Genomic DNA, 21,095 nt, shown 5'->3' on the forward strand with positions numbered 1-21,095 from the left:
TATTTCCGGAATTCATCAATTGTTAGTGTTACATAATCATGCCATAATAGATTTGGCAAATGGTACTCTTTGCATTTTTTTTTTTTTTTAGCAGCAGTGTCCATACATACACGTAAATTAACATGTGTTAAATCAGGAGATATATATAAAAAAAAAACTATTAAAAAAATGCAGCGAACAGAAAATACAGAACTTACACAATCCAATCTAAGAATATATTTATATATCATTTGTAATTATCCACAGTCACACCGAGATGAAAATACTCAGAACATGGAATGGTGCTCATCATCATTAAATATACATGTATTTGCGTGAAACCAGTATATACAGCAAAACATAACACCATTTTTCCTGAAGCTTACAAACATATCAAAAAGCAAAAGTGGGGGACAGTAATAGCTGAAAATGGGCGACAGGAATAACTGTAAATTTAGTTATAAGTTAACCGCATAAATCATCAAAAAAACAACTTGAGAAAAGACGTTGCCTATTATATGTATCTACCAAGAGATCACTAAAGTCTTGCAATATTACACAAAATAAAAATCATTTATACTGTTCTGGAGAGATCCATGCTCGCAATTCACAGAAAACCATATTGTTTGCATCTCTTCTGTCTGATATTCTTTTGTTAGTTTGAAGGAGCAAGATACAGAGATCTATTTCTCCTTTTATGATTAACAGAAAACAAAACATTGTGAAAATGAAATGAATTTTGTTTTTCATCATCAAACAACAAGGGGAAAAGTAGTGCATACAGTATTAGCACAGTTCCTATATTACACAGTAAAAACAGTTACCACCATGGTGTTTTTTTATCATTATTAACAGATGAAAATACTTGTACAGACTTGCACGCGGGAAAATTGACACAACCAATGTAGTTGTAAACACAGTGAATCAGAAAATCTGTGATTTACAAAAAAATATCCTGTTCAGCATTTAGCTTTGTCAGAGGTTCTGGGGGGTGTGTGTGAGTGTGTGTGTGTGTTTGTGTGTGTTTCTGTCTGTTTGTTTGATATTTACATATTTAGCAGACATGGCATACTGAACTTGACCACACACACAAATAATAATAAATTAAATATTAAAAAAAGAATATATGATGATGCACACAAATTCTGGTGAATTGCAAACTTCAGTGCTAAGCTCATATCACTCTATATAATTAAAGAAAGAAAAAACAGCAACAACAAAAAACAGCAAAAAAAAGCACACTCAAAGTACCACCCCTGGTTTTACACACAAAAAGATCAAATAACAGGCTGTGATGTTTGGGACTGAACAAGATGCTGGTATTAGCTATATGTGTCCAAGTGGAAAGATGCTGTATCCTGTGTCAAGGCCTGGGTGGATGTCAGGTGGTTTGAAGGGGAAGGAAGTGGGAACATTGCATGTAGCAGTGTAAGTGTTTGTGCAGTCTGTCAAGGCCTGGGTGGATGTCAGGTGGTTTGAAGGGGAAGGAAGTGGGAACATTGCATGTAGCAGTGTTTGTGCAGTCTGTCAAGGCCTGGATGGATGTCAGGTGGTTTGAAGGGGAAGGAAGTGGGAACATTGCATGTAGCAGTGTTTGTGCAGTCTGTCAAGATTTTCTTCTTTTGTTAATTAAAAACACACAAGAAAGAAAATGAGAATATCAATGACGGTCATGATATGAATGGATACTACAGCAAGTATCAAAACTTCCAAATCATGATCACAAGCAGTTTGGAGCACACACACACACACACACACACACATCACATACGCACACATGATTCACTCACACACACATTTTAGCATTGATAAGAAAGCAGAAGTAAAAAGTCAACCCTCAAATCAAAGAACGCTACACATGACAGGACCCTTCCTTCTCATGCAAACCATCATGTCAGCCACCACAGATTTGTCAGATAAGGAGCATCCTCCAATTTGAACACATACCAAGACTCAACATCCTGGCTACTTTCAAAGTGGGACGTTTTGGAGTGAATTCCTTTTGTTACAAGCACCAGTGTAAACATGAACAATTGATTCAGAACAAAATTCCAATCTGCATGTAACGCCGTCAGGCTCTTGATTTTTGGTATGTGTTTTGAGGGAAGGATGCTCTTGTTGCCTGTAATGATCTGCCATGGTGACATTACTGTTCACACCGGAAGGCATGCATGTCAAACTGATGCGACTTAATTCACATCTGGATCTCATTTTATTCACCATACAGCTTGTTCACCATACAGCTTGTTCACCATACAGCTTGTGAATGTAGAACCGTTTACTGCATTCTTTTCTATTCCCACATTACAATTACTTCAGCATTCACAACTTTGATGCTGTTGCTGGCCGAGTCTGTTCTAATTCATGTACTTCATGAAAAAAACACAGTACAAAAATAGCACTCCTTCACTTTGTGAAGCTACAGCAGCTTCAATGAATTCCATCATTGATCAAAATCTAGTCTTTACATTAATTATGGCAATACTTTGAAGAACTTCATAAACCTTTTGCACTGATCTGGAATGTTGCCTTGTAATACGGTCTGTATCAAAAACAATAAGTAAATAAAATAAAATGGGAACAAAACCAAACTATACTACTTCCTTGTAGACATTTGTAACAGCTTCAGCTTGACATTTTCTCAAGAACTGACTACTGCAAAAACAAATGATATAAATTAGTAAGCAAATAAAGCCACTCAGACATTTTCAAATGTTGATTTAAAAGCTTCAGCTGTCTGCATTGACAAAATGGAATTCGCGATAATCTGATCATCAGCTTCTGGTTGACAGCACAACCTCCAGCAGACAGAGGATCCACCAAGTACTACTTCAGAGGCCTTGGAGAGAGGATCCAGCAAGTACTACTTCAGAGGCCTTGGAGAGAGGATCCAGCAAGTACTACTTCAGAGGCCTTGGAGAGAGGATCCAGCAAGTACTACTTCAGAGGCCTTGGAGAGAGGATCCAGCAAGTACTACTTCAGAGGCCTTGGAGAGAGGATCCAGCAAGTACTACTTCAGAGGCCTTGGAGAGAGGATCCAGCAAGTACTACTTCAGAGGCCTTGGAGAGAGGATCCAGCAAGTACTACTTCAGAGGCCTTGGAGAGAGGATCCAGCAAGTACTACTTCAGAAGCCTTGGAGAGAGGATCCACCAAGTTCTACTTCAGAGGCCTTGGAGAGAGGATCCAGCAAGTACTACTTCAGAGGCCTTGGAGAGAGGATCCACCAAGTTCTACTTCAGAGGCCTTGGAGAGAGGATCCAGCAAGTACTACTTCAGAGGCCTTGGAGAGAGGATCCAGCAAGTACTACTTCAGAGGCCTTGGAGAGAGGATCCAGCAAGTACTACTTCAGAGGCCTTGGAGAGAGGATCCAGCAAGTACTACTTCAGAGGCCTTGGAGAGAGGATCCAGCAAGTACTACTTCAGAGGCCTTGGAGAGAGGATCCAGCAAGTACTACTTCAGAGGCCTTGGAGAGAGGATCCAGCAAGTACTACTCAGAAGCCTTGGAGAGAGGATCCACCAAGTTCTACTTCAGAGGCCTTGGAGAGAGGATCCACCAAGTACTACTTCAGAGGCCTTGGAGCAATTCTCTTTAATGATCTTAAAAATGGTGCTATGCACACAAGAATATGGATACATTGTAATACTAAGCAGCGTGAGAGAGAGGTCTCAACTTATAATTTTCATTAGTTGTTCAAGGTCTTTGAAGAAAAAAGAAAAAACTTTAAAAAAAACAAAAAAACACTGAATCTGGACAGGCCAGTTACTAGTTACTACTCAGTCTGGTAACGATCACAATACGTGTAAAAATCTCAAGCGGCAAAAATTGTGTCTTCACATACTTTATTTTAACTATATGTACTCAGTTCCTACACCTTGGTATCTGAAGATTTGTGTACAATTACTGTCAACCACAATTCAAAAAGCTGCTCGATGATTTGCATACTTAAAATAAACACACGTACACACCACTTAAAACAAGAGAATCAGGATAGAGTTATTATGAAAACAACTGCGTCTCCTACACAATGGGAAAAAAGTGTTACAGGGTGTGCAAATAGAAACAGATAAGTGTGTACACTGTACATGTAGTTGTTTTAGAATCATAAGTGTGTACATGTAGTTGTTTTAGAATCATAAGAGATCTGGATGAGAGAAACTGGAAAGGGATGAGGGGAACGAGATACATTATCAGAAACACGAAATAAAATCAATGAGAACAAATTATACATCAATTTAAAACACCACCAACAACCTTTGATGACAATGCGGATGTATACAAAATGGTATCAAGAAATGGCGATGCAAGCAGATCTGGTGTATCCCCTCTGTCGTAAACTTCAACAGAGTGCGTGGAAGTGGATTCAGGAATGGTGCTGTCATTTCATCCTTTTGTATTCTTCCTTTTTTTTTTTTCGGGAGGGGGGGGGGGGTGTGGGGGGGGGGGGGAGGTAATCACAGTCTTATTGCAGCAACTAGTTGAGCATATCCTGAAAAAGAAGAAAAGAGGTTCTTATATTGTACGTGCGGTATCATTTGTTGAAGTTTTCGCTACTCTATGAAATCTCCCAGTTCCTAGTACCATTGCTCTCTCTTGTATTACAAGATACAAGATACAAGAAGTTTTATTGTCCTCATCAATACAAGGAAATTTGGCATGTGTGTGGCAAGACATGATACACTGATACATAGACATTTACAAAACACAACTGAAGTTCAATATCAGCACACCCTTACGCAACATACCCACTACTTCATACACACAGGCTACATGTGCCCCTCGGACGTACGCAACCCACAATTCACCCAGTCATACAGCTCCACATGCACTTACTCATTCATGCAGCACTCTAGCACCCGGCCATGTACTATTCTACGTTTCTACTCAAAATGTCTCCTCTTTATGAAATATCTCTCTTCACCCTTTCCCTCTTGTTCCTTTCTCCACCCCACCCTCTCTCTTTCTCTCTCACACAGTTTTTATTATTTCAGTTAGCTATTCAAATCAGTAGTAGCAGGTAATTTCAATGTCCATGTTCATGACATATCACTTGTCCTTTCATGTTTGAGTGTTGACAGTATATTCATTACTATACGCTGTGAAGTGCCTGAGCTTCACTTGAAGTTCCAATCCATGTGCAAGAAAACCAACTTAATCTCTCTTCCCCAAGGCACCCCTACCACCAAATTCTGAATAACCCTGTCAGAAACTCCCACAAAACGCACATAATCAACTATTCACACAATCTCAAATGAGAAACCAAACGAAGCATGTTTTTTGCCCCTGCGGACTTGTATTCTAATCACTTCTTTACCTTTTGCACAATCTAAACAGCAAAATAAAATAAAATAAATAAACACACACACACACACACACACACCACAAACACAAACAAGACTCACATCATCTGAGTCGTCATGGTAACCCTTGACTTGCGGTGTGCCTTTCTGAACATGTCCGTTCTGGCGCCCGTTCTGTTGAGGCGCCGTTGGTAGTTCCTGTCAACCACAAATCACATCAAATAAATCCCCCCAAGATGGAATACGGCTGCCTACATGGTGTGGTGATGGAAAACGATTTACACCTAAAATTCCCATTTGGAAGACAGATTTCTCTTGTACCAATTGGCCCTGCGAGTGTGTGTGGGTACGTTCAGCATTAACAACATCTAACCATTATTTTACATTATTTGTATATTTTACCAAAATATAACATTTTACACAAAACGAGACAGTCACTTTTCCTCCAGCGGTCAAGGTGAACAATGACTGTTTCGATCTGTGTAAAAAGTCATATTTTGGTCAAAAATACAAACTACTTTTATTTATTGATTGATTTTAGTTAGAAGTCCTTGGATTGAAGGCTCACAAACATGCACTCTTTTTGAATCTCACTTAGCGGCCTAAATATGACTTTTTGTCGGACTCTGGCGTTACATGGCTCAAAGAAGGCAATTACCCTATGTTCAATCAATACATAGCCATTTCACAGAACCAAAGCTCTTCACTTCTTCATTCAAACCCTATGTTCAATCAATACATAGCCATTTCACAGAACCAAAGCTCTTCACTTCTTCATTCAAACCCTATGTTCAATCAATACATAGCCATTTCACAGAACCAAAGCTCTTCACTTCTTCATTCAAACCCTATGTTCAATCAATACATAGCCATTTCACAGAACCAAAGCTCTTCACTTCTTCATTCAAACCCTATGTTCAATCAATACATAGCCATTTCACAGAACCAAAGCTCTTCACTTCTTCATTCAAACCCTATGTTCAATCAATACATAGCCATTTCACAGAACCAAAGCTCTTCACTTCTTCATTCAAACCCTATGTTCAATCAATACATAGCCATTTCACAGAACCAAAGCTCTTCACTTCTTCATTCAAACCCTATGCAAGAAGAGTCGCCATCTTGACACCGAAGAACCAGCACCTTACTGTGCAACGTCCTCATTTTCTGTTGGTTTTCTCATTGTCACATATATCAGAACCAGCACCTTACTGTGCTACGTCCTCATTTTCTGTTGGTTTTCTCATTGTCACATATCTGTGTGTCCATCCAGTTCAAAGACCACAAAGTTCTAGCGATTGTTTCTTTTCGTCAATCATTAAATATTCCGTAAATTTACATTTTTGTTCTTCGATTCTGAATCTTCGCAGTCATCTGTGATTCTTTTTTTTTTTCTCCCCCCAAGTCTTTATTTTTATACAAGGCTAGCACAGAAGGCATTCAACAGTAATGTTATGTATTTTTATTCTTACTTTGGAATCTTTGCAGGTTTGGGGTCTTTCTTTTTGTCAAGACTTCATTTTCATACAGTGGCATTCCACAAAGTGTGTAATAGCCTGTCTTCACCTTCACAGCCCTGACCTTGACCTATTCCACCATGAACGTACCTCTTCATCCGATAAGTCGCCAAACATGGGGTGTGGGTGGGAGGAGGTGGCGCCAGTCAGCGTTCGCTCAATCTCTTCGTCAAAATCTTTGTCCTGGTCCTGGTTCTGGTTAAGCATGGAGTAACGGTACACCACTTTGCTGAAACACACACAGCCAAGAGTGGATAACAGAAAGTTTGTGTGAGGTTTTCCAGGGACATAGTCTTTAAAACCAGGTATTCTGGTTCTTTTCTGTTTTTGTTTATGTGTGTGTGTAACAGTGTATGTTTGTGTGTCTGTAACAGTGTATGTTTGTGAATTTGTAACAGTGTATGTTTGTGTGTTTGTAACAGTGTATGTGCAAGCGCGTGTGTGTGTGTGCACGCGTTTGTGCGTGCGTGTGCATGTTCTGTTGTGTTGGTATGACCCCTTGTCCCAAACAAAAATAATGGACAGTTTCTTTTCAAGTTGTTTAACGCATGAAGACATTAATGTGTCAAGGTCACGCATAAAGGTAAGCATCTTATACAAATATACATCCTCGCAGGCTCCTGGGCATAATCATTATGACTCACTGTCGCCGGAGAAGGACCATCTTATAGGCAAAGTAGGCGAGTCCAGCGGCCGCAACAATTAGCGCAATTGCCACAAGCGTCAGGATCAGAGTGTGGCTACTACCCTTCTTCTCCTCCTCTTCTCTCTGCAAAACCAATTTATGAAAAGAGAGGTTCAGTCGAGGTTGTGGTCAGTATACACATGTATGCATGCATGCACATAAAGAGTTTGCACACACACTCACTCTCTCTCACACACACACACACACACACACACACACACACACACACACACACACACACACACACACACACACACACACACACACAAAGCACCCATTCCAAAACTTCATCCTTCTGATCCACATTCAAAATCAAACAAAATTAGAAAAGCAAATGCTTATATGACTCACCTTTCGTCATATTTAATATATATGAGTTATAAACAAAATATTTGCTGCTCTAGCTTCATTAAATAATGTGCAAGAGAACGATGATTTTCTTGACCCAAACTTGACCCCATTGTGACCTGTATCAATACATGTACAGTTATCCAATCCTAAGAGTATTCCCCAGATAACTAAGATACAAACAATTGTTGAACCTACTGCATCATAAAATAATGCCATCACTAATAGTCTAGCCAAGACTAAATACCCCAGACACTAAGCTGTGACCTCAATCAAACAATGACATCACAATATTGATGAGGTCACAGATTTATTTTTTTGATAGCTCAGTGGATATTTTCAGTAGTGATACATCTTTTCCAGCAAACATTTTTTATGCTTTGACCTTGAAATTTGATGAAAACAAGCCAAAATGTTTGTCTTGTCTGAAGATCATCAAAACCTACAAGTGCGTGAAATATGGAAGCTGATTCAATGCTTCAAAAACATCTGAGAAAACCTCAACGTTAAGCTTTTATGAACAAACATGACGGGCGGCCCGCTGCGACCTTGACATTTGATGAGGGTCAATCCAGACTGGGGTCATATCGGGAGTTCATCAAACCCTAGAAATGTGCAAAGTTTAAGCTCTAGCTTCAAAAACATCTTCAACGTTGTTATTTTTTTTCACGGCCAGCTGCCCTGCATCCATATGGACAGACAGACAGACTGCTCATTACTAAGGTTCACTGATTACTGGGGTGAGACAAATATCATTCACAAAATACAAGCCCATGAACTGAAGCAAGCACATCCACACACACACATATGTTTTTGTCCTGCATAAGAGTTAGACATCCGGATCCAAGTGATCTCACAATAAAATACCAATGGTACTTTTCATGCAGAAATGAGTACTAGGATTCACAAGAAAGAGCAAACTGTTGCATGTTTGTAATTATTTGTTTGAGCATAGCAATTGTAAGCTTGGCGTAGCATGCTATGCTGAAACCGTAGCAGTTGGCAGCTCTGCTGTAGAGATCGGACATGGGCATGCTGTCAGTCAAGATTTTTTTTTTTTAAGGGGGGGGGGGGGGGAGGGGGTGTAAAAATGTCTGCTCCATGCAGGGTAGGATAAGCACAATACATACTGCTTTGTACATGATACAAGCTATATATTTTTTCAAAAGGTAGTCAGCCTGCGTCCCCTTCAGTTACAAAGCCTTTATTCAAATCCACTTGGAAAAATGCGACTTGACAGAAAAAGCGCTATGTAACATAATATTAGTTGTTTGTTTTTTCCCCCTCCTTTGCTTTCTATACATATTTGTGAATGCACATGGCAGAGCTGTGGCAGTGTGCTGGCTTGCAAGACTTGCAAGCAATCAAGCAACTACTGTAAATCATTTTCAAAAAGCGTTAGCAAAAGGGAGTACATGTAGATCATTTGCCCAGGCAGAGGCAGCCGCATGATAGTCATAATTGTGCACGTCAGAGGCACTTGGAAAAATAGTTTTACCCGGCAAGCATCCTTGGACGCACTTACATTTACACTCTTGGCATTTGGAGTGGTTTGGGAGCTCTCAGTGGATTCGGTGGTGGGTTTTGGTGGGTGTGGGTGTGTACTGTGGGAGGTAGGCACTTGCTTGGGGACTGGAGTGGGTGTGGGTGTGTACTGTGGGAGGTAGGCACTTGCTTGGGGACTGAGGTGGGTGTGGGTGTGTACTGTGGGAGGTAGGCACTTGCTTGGGGACTGAGGTGGGTGTGGGTGTGTACTGTGGGAGGTAGGCACTTGCTTGGGGACTGAAGTGGGTGTGGGTGTGTACTGTGGGAGGTAGGCACTTGCTTGGGGACTGAAGTGGGTGTGGGTGTGTACTGTGGGAGGTAGGCACTTGCTTGGGGACTGAAGTGGGTGTGGGTGTGTACTGTGGGAGGTAGGCACTTGCTTGGGGACTGAGGTGGGTGTGGGTGTGTACTGTGGGAGGTAGGCACTTGCTTGGGGACTGAAGTGGGTGTGGGTGTGTACTGTGGGAGGTAGGCACTTGCTTGGGGACTGAAGTGGGTGTGGGTGTGTACTGTGGGAGGTAGGCACTTGCTTGGGGACTGAAGTGGGTGTGGGTGTGTACTGTGGGAGGTAGGCACTTGCTTGGGGACTGAGGTGGGTGTGGGTGTGTACTGTGGGAGGTAGGCACTTGCTTGGGGACTGAGGTGGGTGTGGGTGTGTGTGCTTCATGGCTGGAAGTAGGAGCTGGTCTCGGGGGTTGGGTAGTCTTGGGTTTGGTGTTGGTGGGATTTTGAGTGTGTGGTGTGGGTGTGTTTGTGGAGGTGTTTACTGTGGTGGTGGGATTTTGAGTGTGTGGTGTGGGTGTGTTTGTGGAGGTGTTTGCTGTAGTGGTGGCATTACACTGAGAGATGTTGGTGACCCCCTGTTGTATAGAGAAGCAGACAACACCCAGTTATGACCACAAAACTCCACTATCAACAGAAGATACAGCTCACAGAAGATAACAACACTCAGCTTGAGGAAAAGGTCAAATCATGTTTGTTTACAGAAAAACTACTGTTTCTAATCATGCTTTTTTAAATTTAGAAGCTGCAACGAATATATGACAGCTCCTTGACCGACAGAAGCCCAGATCTCTCAGAAATTCAAATCATAATATTTCAACACTGACAAAATATAACAAAGCATTCTTTATAATTTGATCGCCAAACCCAAAGACCACCATAAATTCAATTTAAGAGAGTGGTAAGGCACAAGAATCACTACATCACAAATCATAAAAAAACCACTTTAGGCCAAACTAAAATATATGTTGGTAACCCGACCCACCCTATTTTTTCCCGCCGACATTAAAACTTTTTTTTTATTTCTAAAAAAAAACACCCAACTGTTGGCACATTTTGCGAACCATACTGACACTAAGGGAAGTAACTTCCTTTAAGGTTTTTTTTAAAACAGAGGTAGTGCACCACAAAAACAGTGTTCGCTTAAAACAGGGGACACGCCTATTTCTAGAAAAATACGTACACTTCACGAAAGAAAGTTTCACACAATGATTCGTGATCAGGAAAACTGTTTAGTGCACCAAATTTCTTTCAATGTGTTAGTTATCTCCATTAATAATGTTGAAAATTGCTGAAAGTCATTGAAACAGACTATAGTTTTTGAAAAATCTGTAGTGTATTTTTAGGTTTATGAACAATTCTGTATGATGTTAGATTATATGACTTTCCCGATTTAACGTATGAAAGAACCCATTGTTATTCAACGAATTAAGACATTTTCCCAATTGCCGTGGTTTCGTTGTTTGTAAAATAACTTGAACATTGTTGCAAAAACAAATTCGAACATCTTTTGACGTCATGGGTTTATGTAACCATTTGATAAAAAAATAGTTTGTGACTGAGAATGCTAAAAATGGCTCCGAAGTAGCGAGGTTGGTGTGTTTCATCTGCATTTTTGAGTCTTTCACACACTCTGGTACTTATGTAAGTGATTAGGACGGTAAGAGTTACGAACGAACCACCAAGAAATCGTATTTTCAGCAGGGCGCACTCTATTTCTCAAGTCTTGATGATCCTGAATATTTTGTTGCAGAAAAAATACTCAATAAGAAATTACAGTAAACACAAACCACACATGCAGCAATGTTACAACACAGTCCATTGTTAAACATGACATACACAGGTTACGATTGTACCCCGTCAACTTGTCAGCTGGGGTAGTTAACCAAATCTTCTCTGGGTCTACTGAAGGGTTCAAATTTGACAACTTCCACCCCTAATGGGCGACCTCCATATCGGTGACCTCGTAAAGCACCATGTTTAAAGAATCCAATCTATTGAGGACATGTTTCTTCATGGGGATGGATAAGATAACTAATCCTCCCTCAGTTATGGAATTCACTCCCCTTTCAATTACGTCACTCTCCATCCATTTCATCATTTAAGTCCAATTTGAAAACTCACTTGTTCCAACAACATTTCGGATAGTTCCTTAGCATAGAGTCTGGGGATGTGAGATGTGCATGATGTGTTGTTTGAATCTGACAGTGATTGTATGAATTTTGTATACATGTATTGTTGTCACGCGCTTTGAACTTCTGATAAGGCGCTTTATAAATGCCCGTTATTAAAGTTGGCCAAAAAATTATTGCAGCAAATTTCAAACCCAAATTAAAGCATTTAATTCCTGTGTCCTTTCATTAAAACTGTATATGCCAGTTAAGGCCGTTCACTTAACCTTCAGGATCACCTTCTGGATTAACAATTTCTTTTACAGGGATCACGTGACCGCCGCTCAAGTAAGGGTACCGTCAAAATCGACCAGACAAAAACGGAAGAGCCGAATGAAAAATCGACAAAAAATCACAATAGGCAAAACTTTGCAACTTTGACATACAAAAAAGAAATTCAAACCAATGATCTACCCTGAACAGATTGTTTTGTTTTGCTACCTTGCGTATTTCGTGTGCTATGCTATTCCTTCTGGTGCAGGTGTCGATCGGAAAAGCGGTCAAAAACGGAACGTTTTACGTCAATTTGTATGGGTATCATGTCAAAAAGCGCTACATTTTAGCAATGACTTGGTGGATTGCTTTGAAACTTTCAGAATATTTTACCAACATACTAGAGATACTTCGTGCTAAAGTTTGGATCGTTACGGTTATTTATCCAGATGTGACGCAATGTTTCGGAAAATGTTGTTAAACTTGTCATAGGAATATTCACTTGTGTCCAAACAATTCATGACTTTGCATATCTACAGATAAATGATTGATACAGATTCTTTCAAAGTTTCAACAGCGTATAGCCGCTGGCGTTAATTTGCTAGTCATGCAAACACATGAGGAACAAGAAGAGCAAACGCTCGATCGAGTCACTTTCGCAGTTCTGAATATTATATGAGGCATCAGATGGACAGGAAGAAATTGCTATTCACAACACAATGAGTCACGTTCACATAAAATTTGAGCCCGGTCACTTTTATAGTTTCCGAGAAAAGCCCAACGTTAAGTTGTGTGTTGCCAAACAGAAAAGGCTAGTTATCTCCCTTGTTTTTCTGATAACGTTCGTAAAAGGCTACAGATGTAAATACTTTGATGTAAAGAATAATCCTACAAAGTTTCAATCACATCCGATGAACTTTGTCAAAGATATAAAATGTCTAATTTTTCCTTTGACGCTGACCTGTGACCTTGAAAAAGGTCAAAGGTCAACGAAACCATCGTTAAAGTGTAGAGGTCATTGGAGGTCACGACTAAACAAAATATGAGCCCGATCGCTTTGATAGTTTCCGAGAAAAGTCCAACGTTAAGGTGGTGTCTACGGACGGCCGGACGGCCGGCCGGACGGCCGGCCGGACAGACTAACACTGACCGATTACATAGAGTCACTTTTTCTCAAGTGACTCAAAAATGGAACGTTCATGCTGTTTCGCGCTTACAGCTGTTATCGCTGCATGCCTCTTAAAACATGCTACGGTCACGCTTGGCTGGGCATCGCTGTGGCACCAGAATCATCGCTTAAATATGTAGCGTGTTTACAGGCCCAGCAAACTTGCGTCAGTGCTTACACGCACATAAAACTTTAGCAGTGTGTGTATCAATCATTTTTTTAAAGACATGCAAAGTCATGAATTTTTTGGACCCAAGGGAACAATCCTATGACGAGATTCAAAACTTCTTTCGAAAAATTGCATAACATTTTAACAAACACTTGTAACAATCCATCATTTCGCTTGAAGTATCTCAAGTATGTTGGTAAAATATTCTGAAAGTTTCAAAGCAATCCACCAAGTCATTGCTAAAGTGCAGACTTTTTTGTCATGATACCCCTAAAAAATGATGCAAAAAGTCCCGTTTTTGACCGCTTTTGCGATCGACACCTGCATCAGTAGGAATAGCATAGTACGCGAAATACGTAAGGTAACAAAACAAAACAATCTGTTCAGGGTAGATAATTGCAGGGCCTTGCATTGGAAAAAGTGAGTTCAGCTTACAAAGGCGGGGGTCTGGGGGCCACAGGAGGCCCCCGGTGGGGTCCAGGGGCAAAGCCCCTGTTGGGGGTTCGGGGAAGATTTTTTGAAGATTTTTTACCTAAAACGACCCCCCCCCCCCCCCCCCCCCCCCAAAAAAAAAAAAAAGATTGAGCAACTAAATTATGCCTTCACCAACAAGCAAAACACAGACAGAAAACAAGAATACTGACAATCTTGTGTTATTTGGCCTAAAACTGCCATTCCCACTTCCAGGAATACCTGGATAAATAATTCTTTGTCACTGAATGGCTGACCACGTTCAACAATGTCGCTTCGAGACATTATTTCAAGTCTAGAGCCACAAAACATGCTCGCGCGATGCCAGAGGAAGTGCGTGCTCAAGCAAACTGTCAAACCGATTGAGAATTAAACAGAACGGCGCACAAAACGAAAGCTGGGACCGTTTGGGTTTACCGTTTGGTTTTTGCATTTCGGCGTACACCAAATCGAGCTCCGCGTATTGGAGATGTTATTTCGGCGTAAAGTACGGCGAACGGCTTACAATGCTAGGCCCTGTAATTGGTTTGACTTTCTTCTCGTATGTCAAAGTTGCAAAGTTTTGCCTATTGTGATTTTTTGTCGATTTTTCATTCGGCTCTTCCGTTTTTGTCTGGTCGATTTTGACGGTACCCTTATTTGAGCGGCGGTCACATGATCCCTGTAAAAGAAATATTTAATCCAAATGGTAATCCTGAAGGGTAAGTGAATGGCCTTCTCTGGTATATACAGTTTTAATGAAATGAAACGGGGATTAATGCTTTAATTTGGGATTGAAATTTGTTGCAATAATTTTTTTGCCAAGTTTATTATTATCATTATATAATGGGCGACCTCCATATCAGTAAAGTACAATGTTTAAAGAATCCAATCTATTGAGGACATGTTTCTTCATGGGGATGGATCAGATAACTTCCTCCCCAAATGGGCGACCTCCATATCGGTGACCTCGTAAAGCATGATGTTTAAAGAATCCAATCTATTGAGGACATGTTTCTACATGGGGATGGATTTGACGACTTACACCCAGGATGGCCAACCCCACAATGGATGGCCCCCTAATGTGTGATGGCCAACCCCACAATGGATGGCCCCCTAATGTGTGATGGCCAACCCCACAATGGATGGCCCCCTAATGTGTGATGGCCAACCCCACAATGGATGGCCCCCTAATGTGTGATGGCCAACCCCACAATGGATGGCCCCCTAATGTGTGATGGCCAACCCCACAATGGATGGCCCCCTAATGTGTGATGCTAAACAACCCCACAATGGATGGCCCCCTAATGTGTGATGCTAAACAACCCCACAATGGATGGCCCCCTAATGTGTGATGGCCAACCCCACAATGGATGGCCCCCTAATGTGTGATGCTAAACAACCCCACAATGGATGGCCCCCTAATGTGTGATGGCCAACCCCACAATGGATGTCCCCCTAATGTGTGATGGCCAACCCCACAATGGATGTCCCCCTAATGTGTGATGCTAAACAACCCCACAATGGATGGCCCCCTAATGTGTGATGCTAAACAACCCCACAATGGATGGCCCCCTAATGTGTGATGCTAAACAACCCCACAATGGATGGCCCCCTAATGTGTGATGGCCAACCCCACAATGGATGGCCCCCTAATGTGTGATGCTAAACAACCCCACAATGGATGGCCCCCTAATGTGTGATGCTAAACAACCCCACAATGGATGGCCCCCTAATGTGTGATGGCCAACCCCACAATGGATGGCCCCCTAATGTGTGATGGCCAACCCCACAATGGATGGCCCCCTAATGTGTGATGCTAAACAACCCCACAATGGATGGCCCCCTAATGTGTGATGGCCAACCCCACAATGGATGGCCCCCTAATGTGTGATGCTAAACAACCCCACAATGGATGGCCCCCTAATGTGTGATGGCCAACCCCACAATGGATGGCCCCCTAATGTGTGATGCTAAACAACCCCACAATGGATGGCCCCCTAATGTGTGATGGCCAACCCCACAATGGATGGCCCCCTAATGTGTGATGCTAAACAACCCCACAATGGATGGCCCCCTAATGTGTGATGGCCAACCCCACAATGGATGTCCCCCTAATGTGTGATGGCCAACCCCACAATGGATGGCCCCCTAATGTGTGATGGCCAACCCCACAATGGATGGCCCCCTAATGTGTGATGCTAAACAAAACCCAAAGGGAATGAGTATATCATTGCAATGCTTGCTTCAGCAGATAGGGATGAATTTGTCTGATTCCATCTGTAATTGGCAACTTTGCAAAGGGTGACCCCACAATGCATGCGTGTGCGCGTGTGGGTGTGTGGGTGTGGGTGTGTGGGTGTGCGCGTGTGGGTGTGTGCGCATGTGGGTGTGGGTGTGTGCGCATGTGGGTGTGTGGGTGTGGGTGTGTGGGTGTGCGCGCGTGGGTGTGTGGGTGTGCGCGTGTGGGTGTGTGGGTGTGCGCATGTGGGTGTGGGTGTGGGTGTGTGCGCGTGTGGGTGTGGGTGTGCGCGTGTGGGTGTGTGGGTGTGCGCATGTGGGTGTGGGTGTGCACGTGTGGGTGCTTGTGTGCGTCATATGCCCTAGATACTTATTACTAGTTCTGAGTTATTTCGTAATGAATTGTTTTGAGAGAAAGAGAGAGAGGGGAGGGAGGGAGAGAAAGAGAAAGAGAAAGAGAGAGAGAGAGAGAGAGAGAGAGAGGGGGGGGGGGGGGAAAGGGTACAGGTTGGAGAAGACAATAACAAGATAAGATGACAATAACAAAATAAATGTTATCGTTCAACACATAACAAAATAAAAAACATTAATGCAGGCTCCTAGAAGTAACTGTAAAATTTAAAATAAAAAAAAAATAAAAAAATAAAAAACTGTAATCAACAATCGAGTTAAATTGGGAAAGCCCTTACTGACACAATATCTTTTTTTTCTTTTGTCCCAACGTTGATAAAACACATAACGCACAAAGCAAGCTAGAAGGAAGCTGGAAGGTGCGCCTTGAGTCACCTTATGGTGAGATATGTGCGCGTGATAAATTCTCTTATTATTATTATCATTAATTAACCTGCACACCATCACTACAGTAAGCATCATGGCAAAGAAGAGATGCTTGAAATTCTCCAGAAATTCCCATGGGTAAAAATCTCTTACACTTACACTGACCATTTCAATCTTGGACATGAAGGTATCAGTATGCTACAGAGTTTAAAATATACATAAACCTACACATACCTTAAGGAATTCATATTTTATCAGCAAGTACATTTTTTGGTTACTTTTCCGCTTGAACTACATACTTCTTGTATTATCAAGTATGGAATTTACAGGAGATACAAGAACAGGTGTTTGGTAAATCAGAGTGCTCAAGGCTCACTTTCTGGAGAGGTTCAGTATAACTTGTCAGAGTTGGGTGCTACACAAGGAGAATTAGCGTACATGTTTATCAACATATCATTTGGTTACATTCAAAGGAGCGTGACTATTAGTTTAACACTTTCTACCCCACCTATGTTTACCAAGGTTTTTTTTTTAGCCGGGACCAACTGTGCTGCAGCAGGTCACTCAGAATTGTAGTAATTGTGTAGTAACTGTGTATCAACACGCTGGAATGCAGGCGTTAGATGGACGTTACAGGAAGCGACTGAAGCTAACAGTCTGAGCGGATATATCCGTACCTGGTCAGATAGAGCCATATGAGTGGATACAGATATATCCGTGCCCGGGAGATAATCGAAAATTTTATTGTAAATTTTCATTTAATAAATATACCTACCCGAATCACATGTAGCATTGACACAATCGGAGATGCTAGGTTCTGAAAAGGCTAACCGTCTAAGGGAAGCAACCCCAACCACAAAAAGTGTAAACGTAGCCATGGTAATGACCATACACCCGGGGAGTTACCTCCCATCGTGCATGCCACGTCACTACTGCTACTGAACACGTGGTTCATATCATTCGACCTAAAGAATAAATTCTCCAAATCAAAAGCGGGGTTGGCGGGAGGGAATATACTATGTGATTCGGGTAGGTATATTTATTAAATGAAAATTTACAATAAAATTTTCGATTAAATTACATATTCCTACTCCGAATCACATGTAGCAGATTACAACAACAAGGCGGTGGGAAAGAAAAATCTAACTCACTCAAAAAACCTTGCCAAAAACCTGGACCGCTGCCAAAGAATCAGGGCGGTCCCAGTGGGAAAGAAAATCTAACCCACTCAAAAGCCCTTGCCAGGGCTGGCCCACTGCCGACAGGCAGTGAGGGAACCAAGGAAAGTCCTGATTGACAGCCGAGAAGTATCTCAGGCAAAGCGAAAGAGACAACCTCAGAGATCCAGAAAGCTGTGCTCAGCACTTCTTCCAATCTCCTAGCCGTAAAAAACAGCACAGGAATAGACCCAAGCCTTGGATTAATAACCCTGGCGAGCCAAGGGAAAGACAAGCTTCCCCCCCCCCCTTTTATTGGAAGGAAATGCTAATGTCCTGAGAAGATCCGTGCGTAAGGTTGTCCCCTCAACTGAGAAGGACGAACCCCCGCGGTGACCTTAAGACAACCATGCCAAAGTCTGCAAACCTTGGGATGTAGTAAAGCCCAAAAGGCTTGTGAGAACGAAGTCAGCTCAAAATAAGAGTGACCAATCCCCACGAAAGAGCGAGAGAGAGACATCCAAGCACTAAGTACCAGAGTCCACCTCGAAGAGAAAACTCACAAATAGCAGGTCGCCAGTTATCCCCTACCAGTCCCTGCGAACGCAGGGAGAGAGGTAGCACCCGACAGCAGCCACTTACGACTGTGCGTAAGCTACCGGAAGTGAGGACCCACGGTGGTAAAAAACCGATGTGACTGGCAACCATAAACAAAATGGCTAAAAGCCAGAATGTTCCCAAAACAGTCTGCTTGAAGGTAATCGAGAGTGAATCAAAACCCGAAAGCAGAAAACCAAGACTGGTAAACGTAAACCGTGAAGCCAGCCAGCCATAAGACTCCCGAAACCAGAGTTCTCAGGGAAAAAACAGGCAGTTAACTTCCTAGCCAAATCAAGAGCCTACCTGAGTTTGGCCAGAAACCCAGAGCGCGTCCGTCCCTGTCTGAAGACAGAGTCCAACGCGGAGAAAAACGGACAACCGCCCTAGACAAAGTTGCCTTTGTAGCCGGGCGACTGTAAGGAAACCCGACCCAACAGACGTCATCCGGACTCGCCTCATACTAAGATGAGGAAGAAGAGAGGAAAGGCCCAAGACTGAAGTCACAGGAACCGAACCTTAGCTAAACCTCTGCCCGAAGGAGAAGAGTAGCCAAAACCTGAGAGAGAGGAGGAAAGCCACAAAGAACTACTCCTCAAACATCCATTGTCCAAGACAATGCCCCCTCAGGAAAACCTGAATGTTACTTCCGAGGCCAACTCAAGTGAACCTTAAGTTTGGACGAAACACCAGAACGCGTCTGATCACTAGAGAAAGACAGAGTCCGACTCGATGAAAGACAACAAGGACCAAAGTCCGAACGTTTGTGGCCAAACAGGGGTAACCTGAAGCCAGAGAACCCCACAAGCCACAAGAAACGGGAAGGCAACAACCACCATCGCCGCAACGTGGAATGGCTGTTGCCCGGCCAAGGCTGCCTATTGGCTGCCAGCTTAGCTTAACCAGAGGAATGAGCATGCTTCTGCTAAGCATGTTTCTGAGTATGCTAGCCCTACCTTCCTTCAACCCTTGTAAAGCAGTCAGAGACCTGGTGATCTCTACTCGACTGAATCTCTACTGCAGGCAAAGTTTAAGCGACTCTCTTTGACTGTTCAGGGAACTGAGAATGCGAAAGAAACGAGTCCCTCCGACACCCGCCGTACGAGCGTAGAGAAGGAAGGGCAGCCTCATCTGCTCCATGCTCACCCTAGCAAGGGCTGGCCAACGGAGTAGAGAAAGGAGGCAAGTTCCAAAGGCTGAATAAGCAAGAAGGAACAAAAGGTGAAGCCCGTGTAGCCGAAGCCAGCCAAGGCTGAGCATGTTCCGGAACTGAACCATAGTAGAAACAGCGGCAGAACCAAAACACTAGAGATACCACCTTCGGGAGGAGATGGCCTAGCCAAAACCTGCAAACCGTGGTACCTACAAAAGGTGACTAAGGAACCGGAAGTAGAAAAACATCCTATCTTCACGGAACGGAAGTCCGACATCGACAACAAAGTCAACCAACAAGGAAGCCACCAATGTCGATGCACCCAAGGGAAATCCTGAGCCGAAGCTTGAGCTTCGACGGAAATCCAGAACGTGTTCGATTGCTGACTAAAGACTGAGAACCAGAATAGCTCAGCTACGAACGCAAACCGAAGTCACAGTTGCTGGTGGTAAACTGATGAATGAGATGACCGGAAACCGGAAAACCATCCAACCGGAAAAAGACCTGACTTATCCCCCTACTGACGGTCGTGAATAGGGGAAACGTCCAGGGCCACCCGAACTGAATAGGCAGTAAACGCAACACCCAACAGGTAAAGTGAAGACTGCCCCGGCTGAGGCTAAAAGCCTAAATGCCCGTAGGCCAGCCGCTGTTCCTCACCCACCAACCTCCGAAGGAGTGTCAGGAAGAGGAGAAGTGTATCCGAACAGAGCCGGAAATGCAGCAGACAAAACCGCAAAAAACGGAAGCGAAAGCTGCAGAGTAGACTGAGGCCGGAAGCCCAAACGCCCGTAGGCCAGTCCTCTGTCAACTCCAGTCAAAACCGCAACGTGTACTTGAAATGGAGGACTTATGCTTCCAGTAAAACCGGAAACACCACGCCGACAACGGCTGCCGCACTTGTGAAACACAAATGCCCACGACGGAACAAGAGTGAGACAGACCAGAAGAGGACTGGGGCCGGAACCCGAACGCCCGTAGGCCAGTCCTCGATCAACCCCAGACAAGCCACTACGTGCGCTTGTGATGGAGAACCTATGCTTCCAGACAGGAAGTGTAGGAGGCCGAAGCCCCGCCCGGGAAAACCTTCGACGTGACCTCTGCCGCAGCTTAGAGGACAGCGTTAAGCCTTTTTCCCAATAACCAGCACGTGTGGAATCGCTGACGACAGACTGAATGTCCGACACAACCGGCGAAAAAACCGAAGTCCACGTACTGGTGGAAGGCCGGTGAAACGGCATAACCGGAAAACCGGAAATCCGTCCCCCCCGACGTCGTCCTAACTCATGCCTCGACCAGGCTAAGAGAGAGAAGACGGCAAGTCTGCAGCCGCAGGAACC

At 43.1% G+C, this 21,095-nt stretch overlaps 1 protein-coding gene across 2 annotated transcripts in view; it reads right to left on the reverse strand.

Annotated features, from left to right (window-relative positions):
• Positions 1 to 21,095, reverse strand: part of LOC138965371 (sortilin-like) — a 109,443-nt gene that overhangs the window by 54,333 nt on the left and 34,015 nt on the right. The window contains exons 20-23 of one of the 2 annotated variants that reach the window (XM_070337513.1): positions 7,444 to 7,568; positions 6,890 to 7,028; positions 5,385 to 5,480; positions 4,410 to 4,471 (exon numbers count right to left, since the gene is read on the reverse strand). The exons of the other annotated variant lie outside the window; for it this stretch is intronic. Of the exons in view, the coding sequence (XP_070193614.1) occupies positions 4,457 to 4,471; positions 5,385 to 5,480; positions 6,890 to 7,028; positions 7,444 to 7,568 (375 nt within the window). The 3' untranslated portion in view covers positions 4,410 to 4,456. Of the gene's footprint in view, positions 1 to 4,409; positions 4,472 to 5,384; positions 5,481 to 6,889; positions 7,029 to 7,443; positions 7,569 to 21,095 lie in introns of those variants that run through there. 2 annotated transcript variants of the gene reach the window in all.

The sequence above is a fragment of the Littorina saxatilis genome, linkage group LG4 (genome assembly GCF_037325665.1).
Source record: "Littorina saxatilis isolate snail1 linkage group LG4, US_GU_Lsax_2.0, whole genome shotgun sequence".
NCBI classification, from domain to species: domain Eukaryota; kingdom Metazoa; phylum Mollusca; class Gastropoda; order Littorinimorpha; family Littorinidae; genus Littorina; species Littorina saxatilis.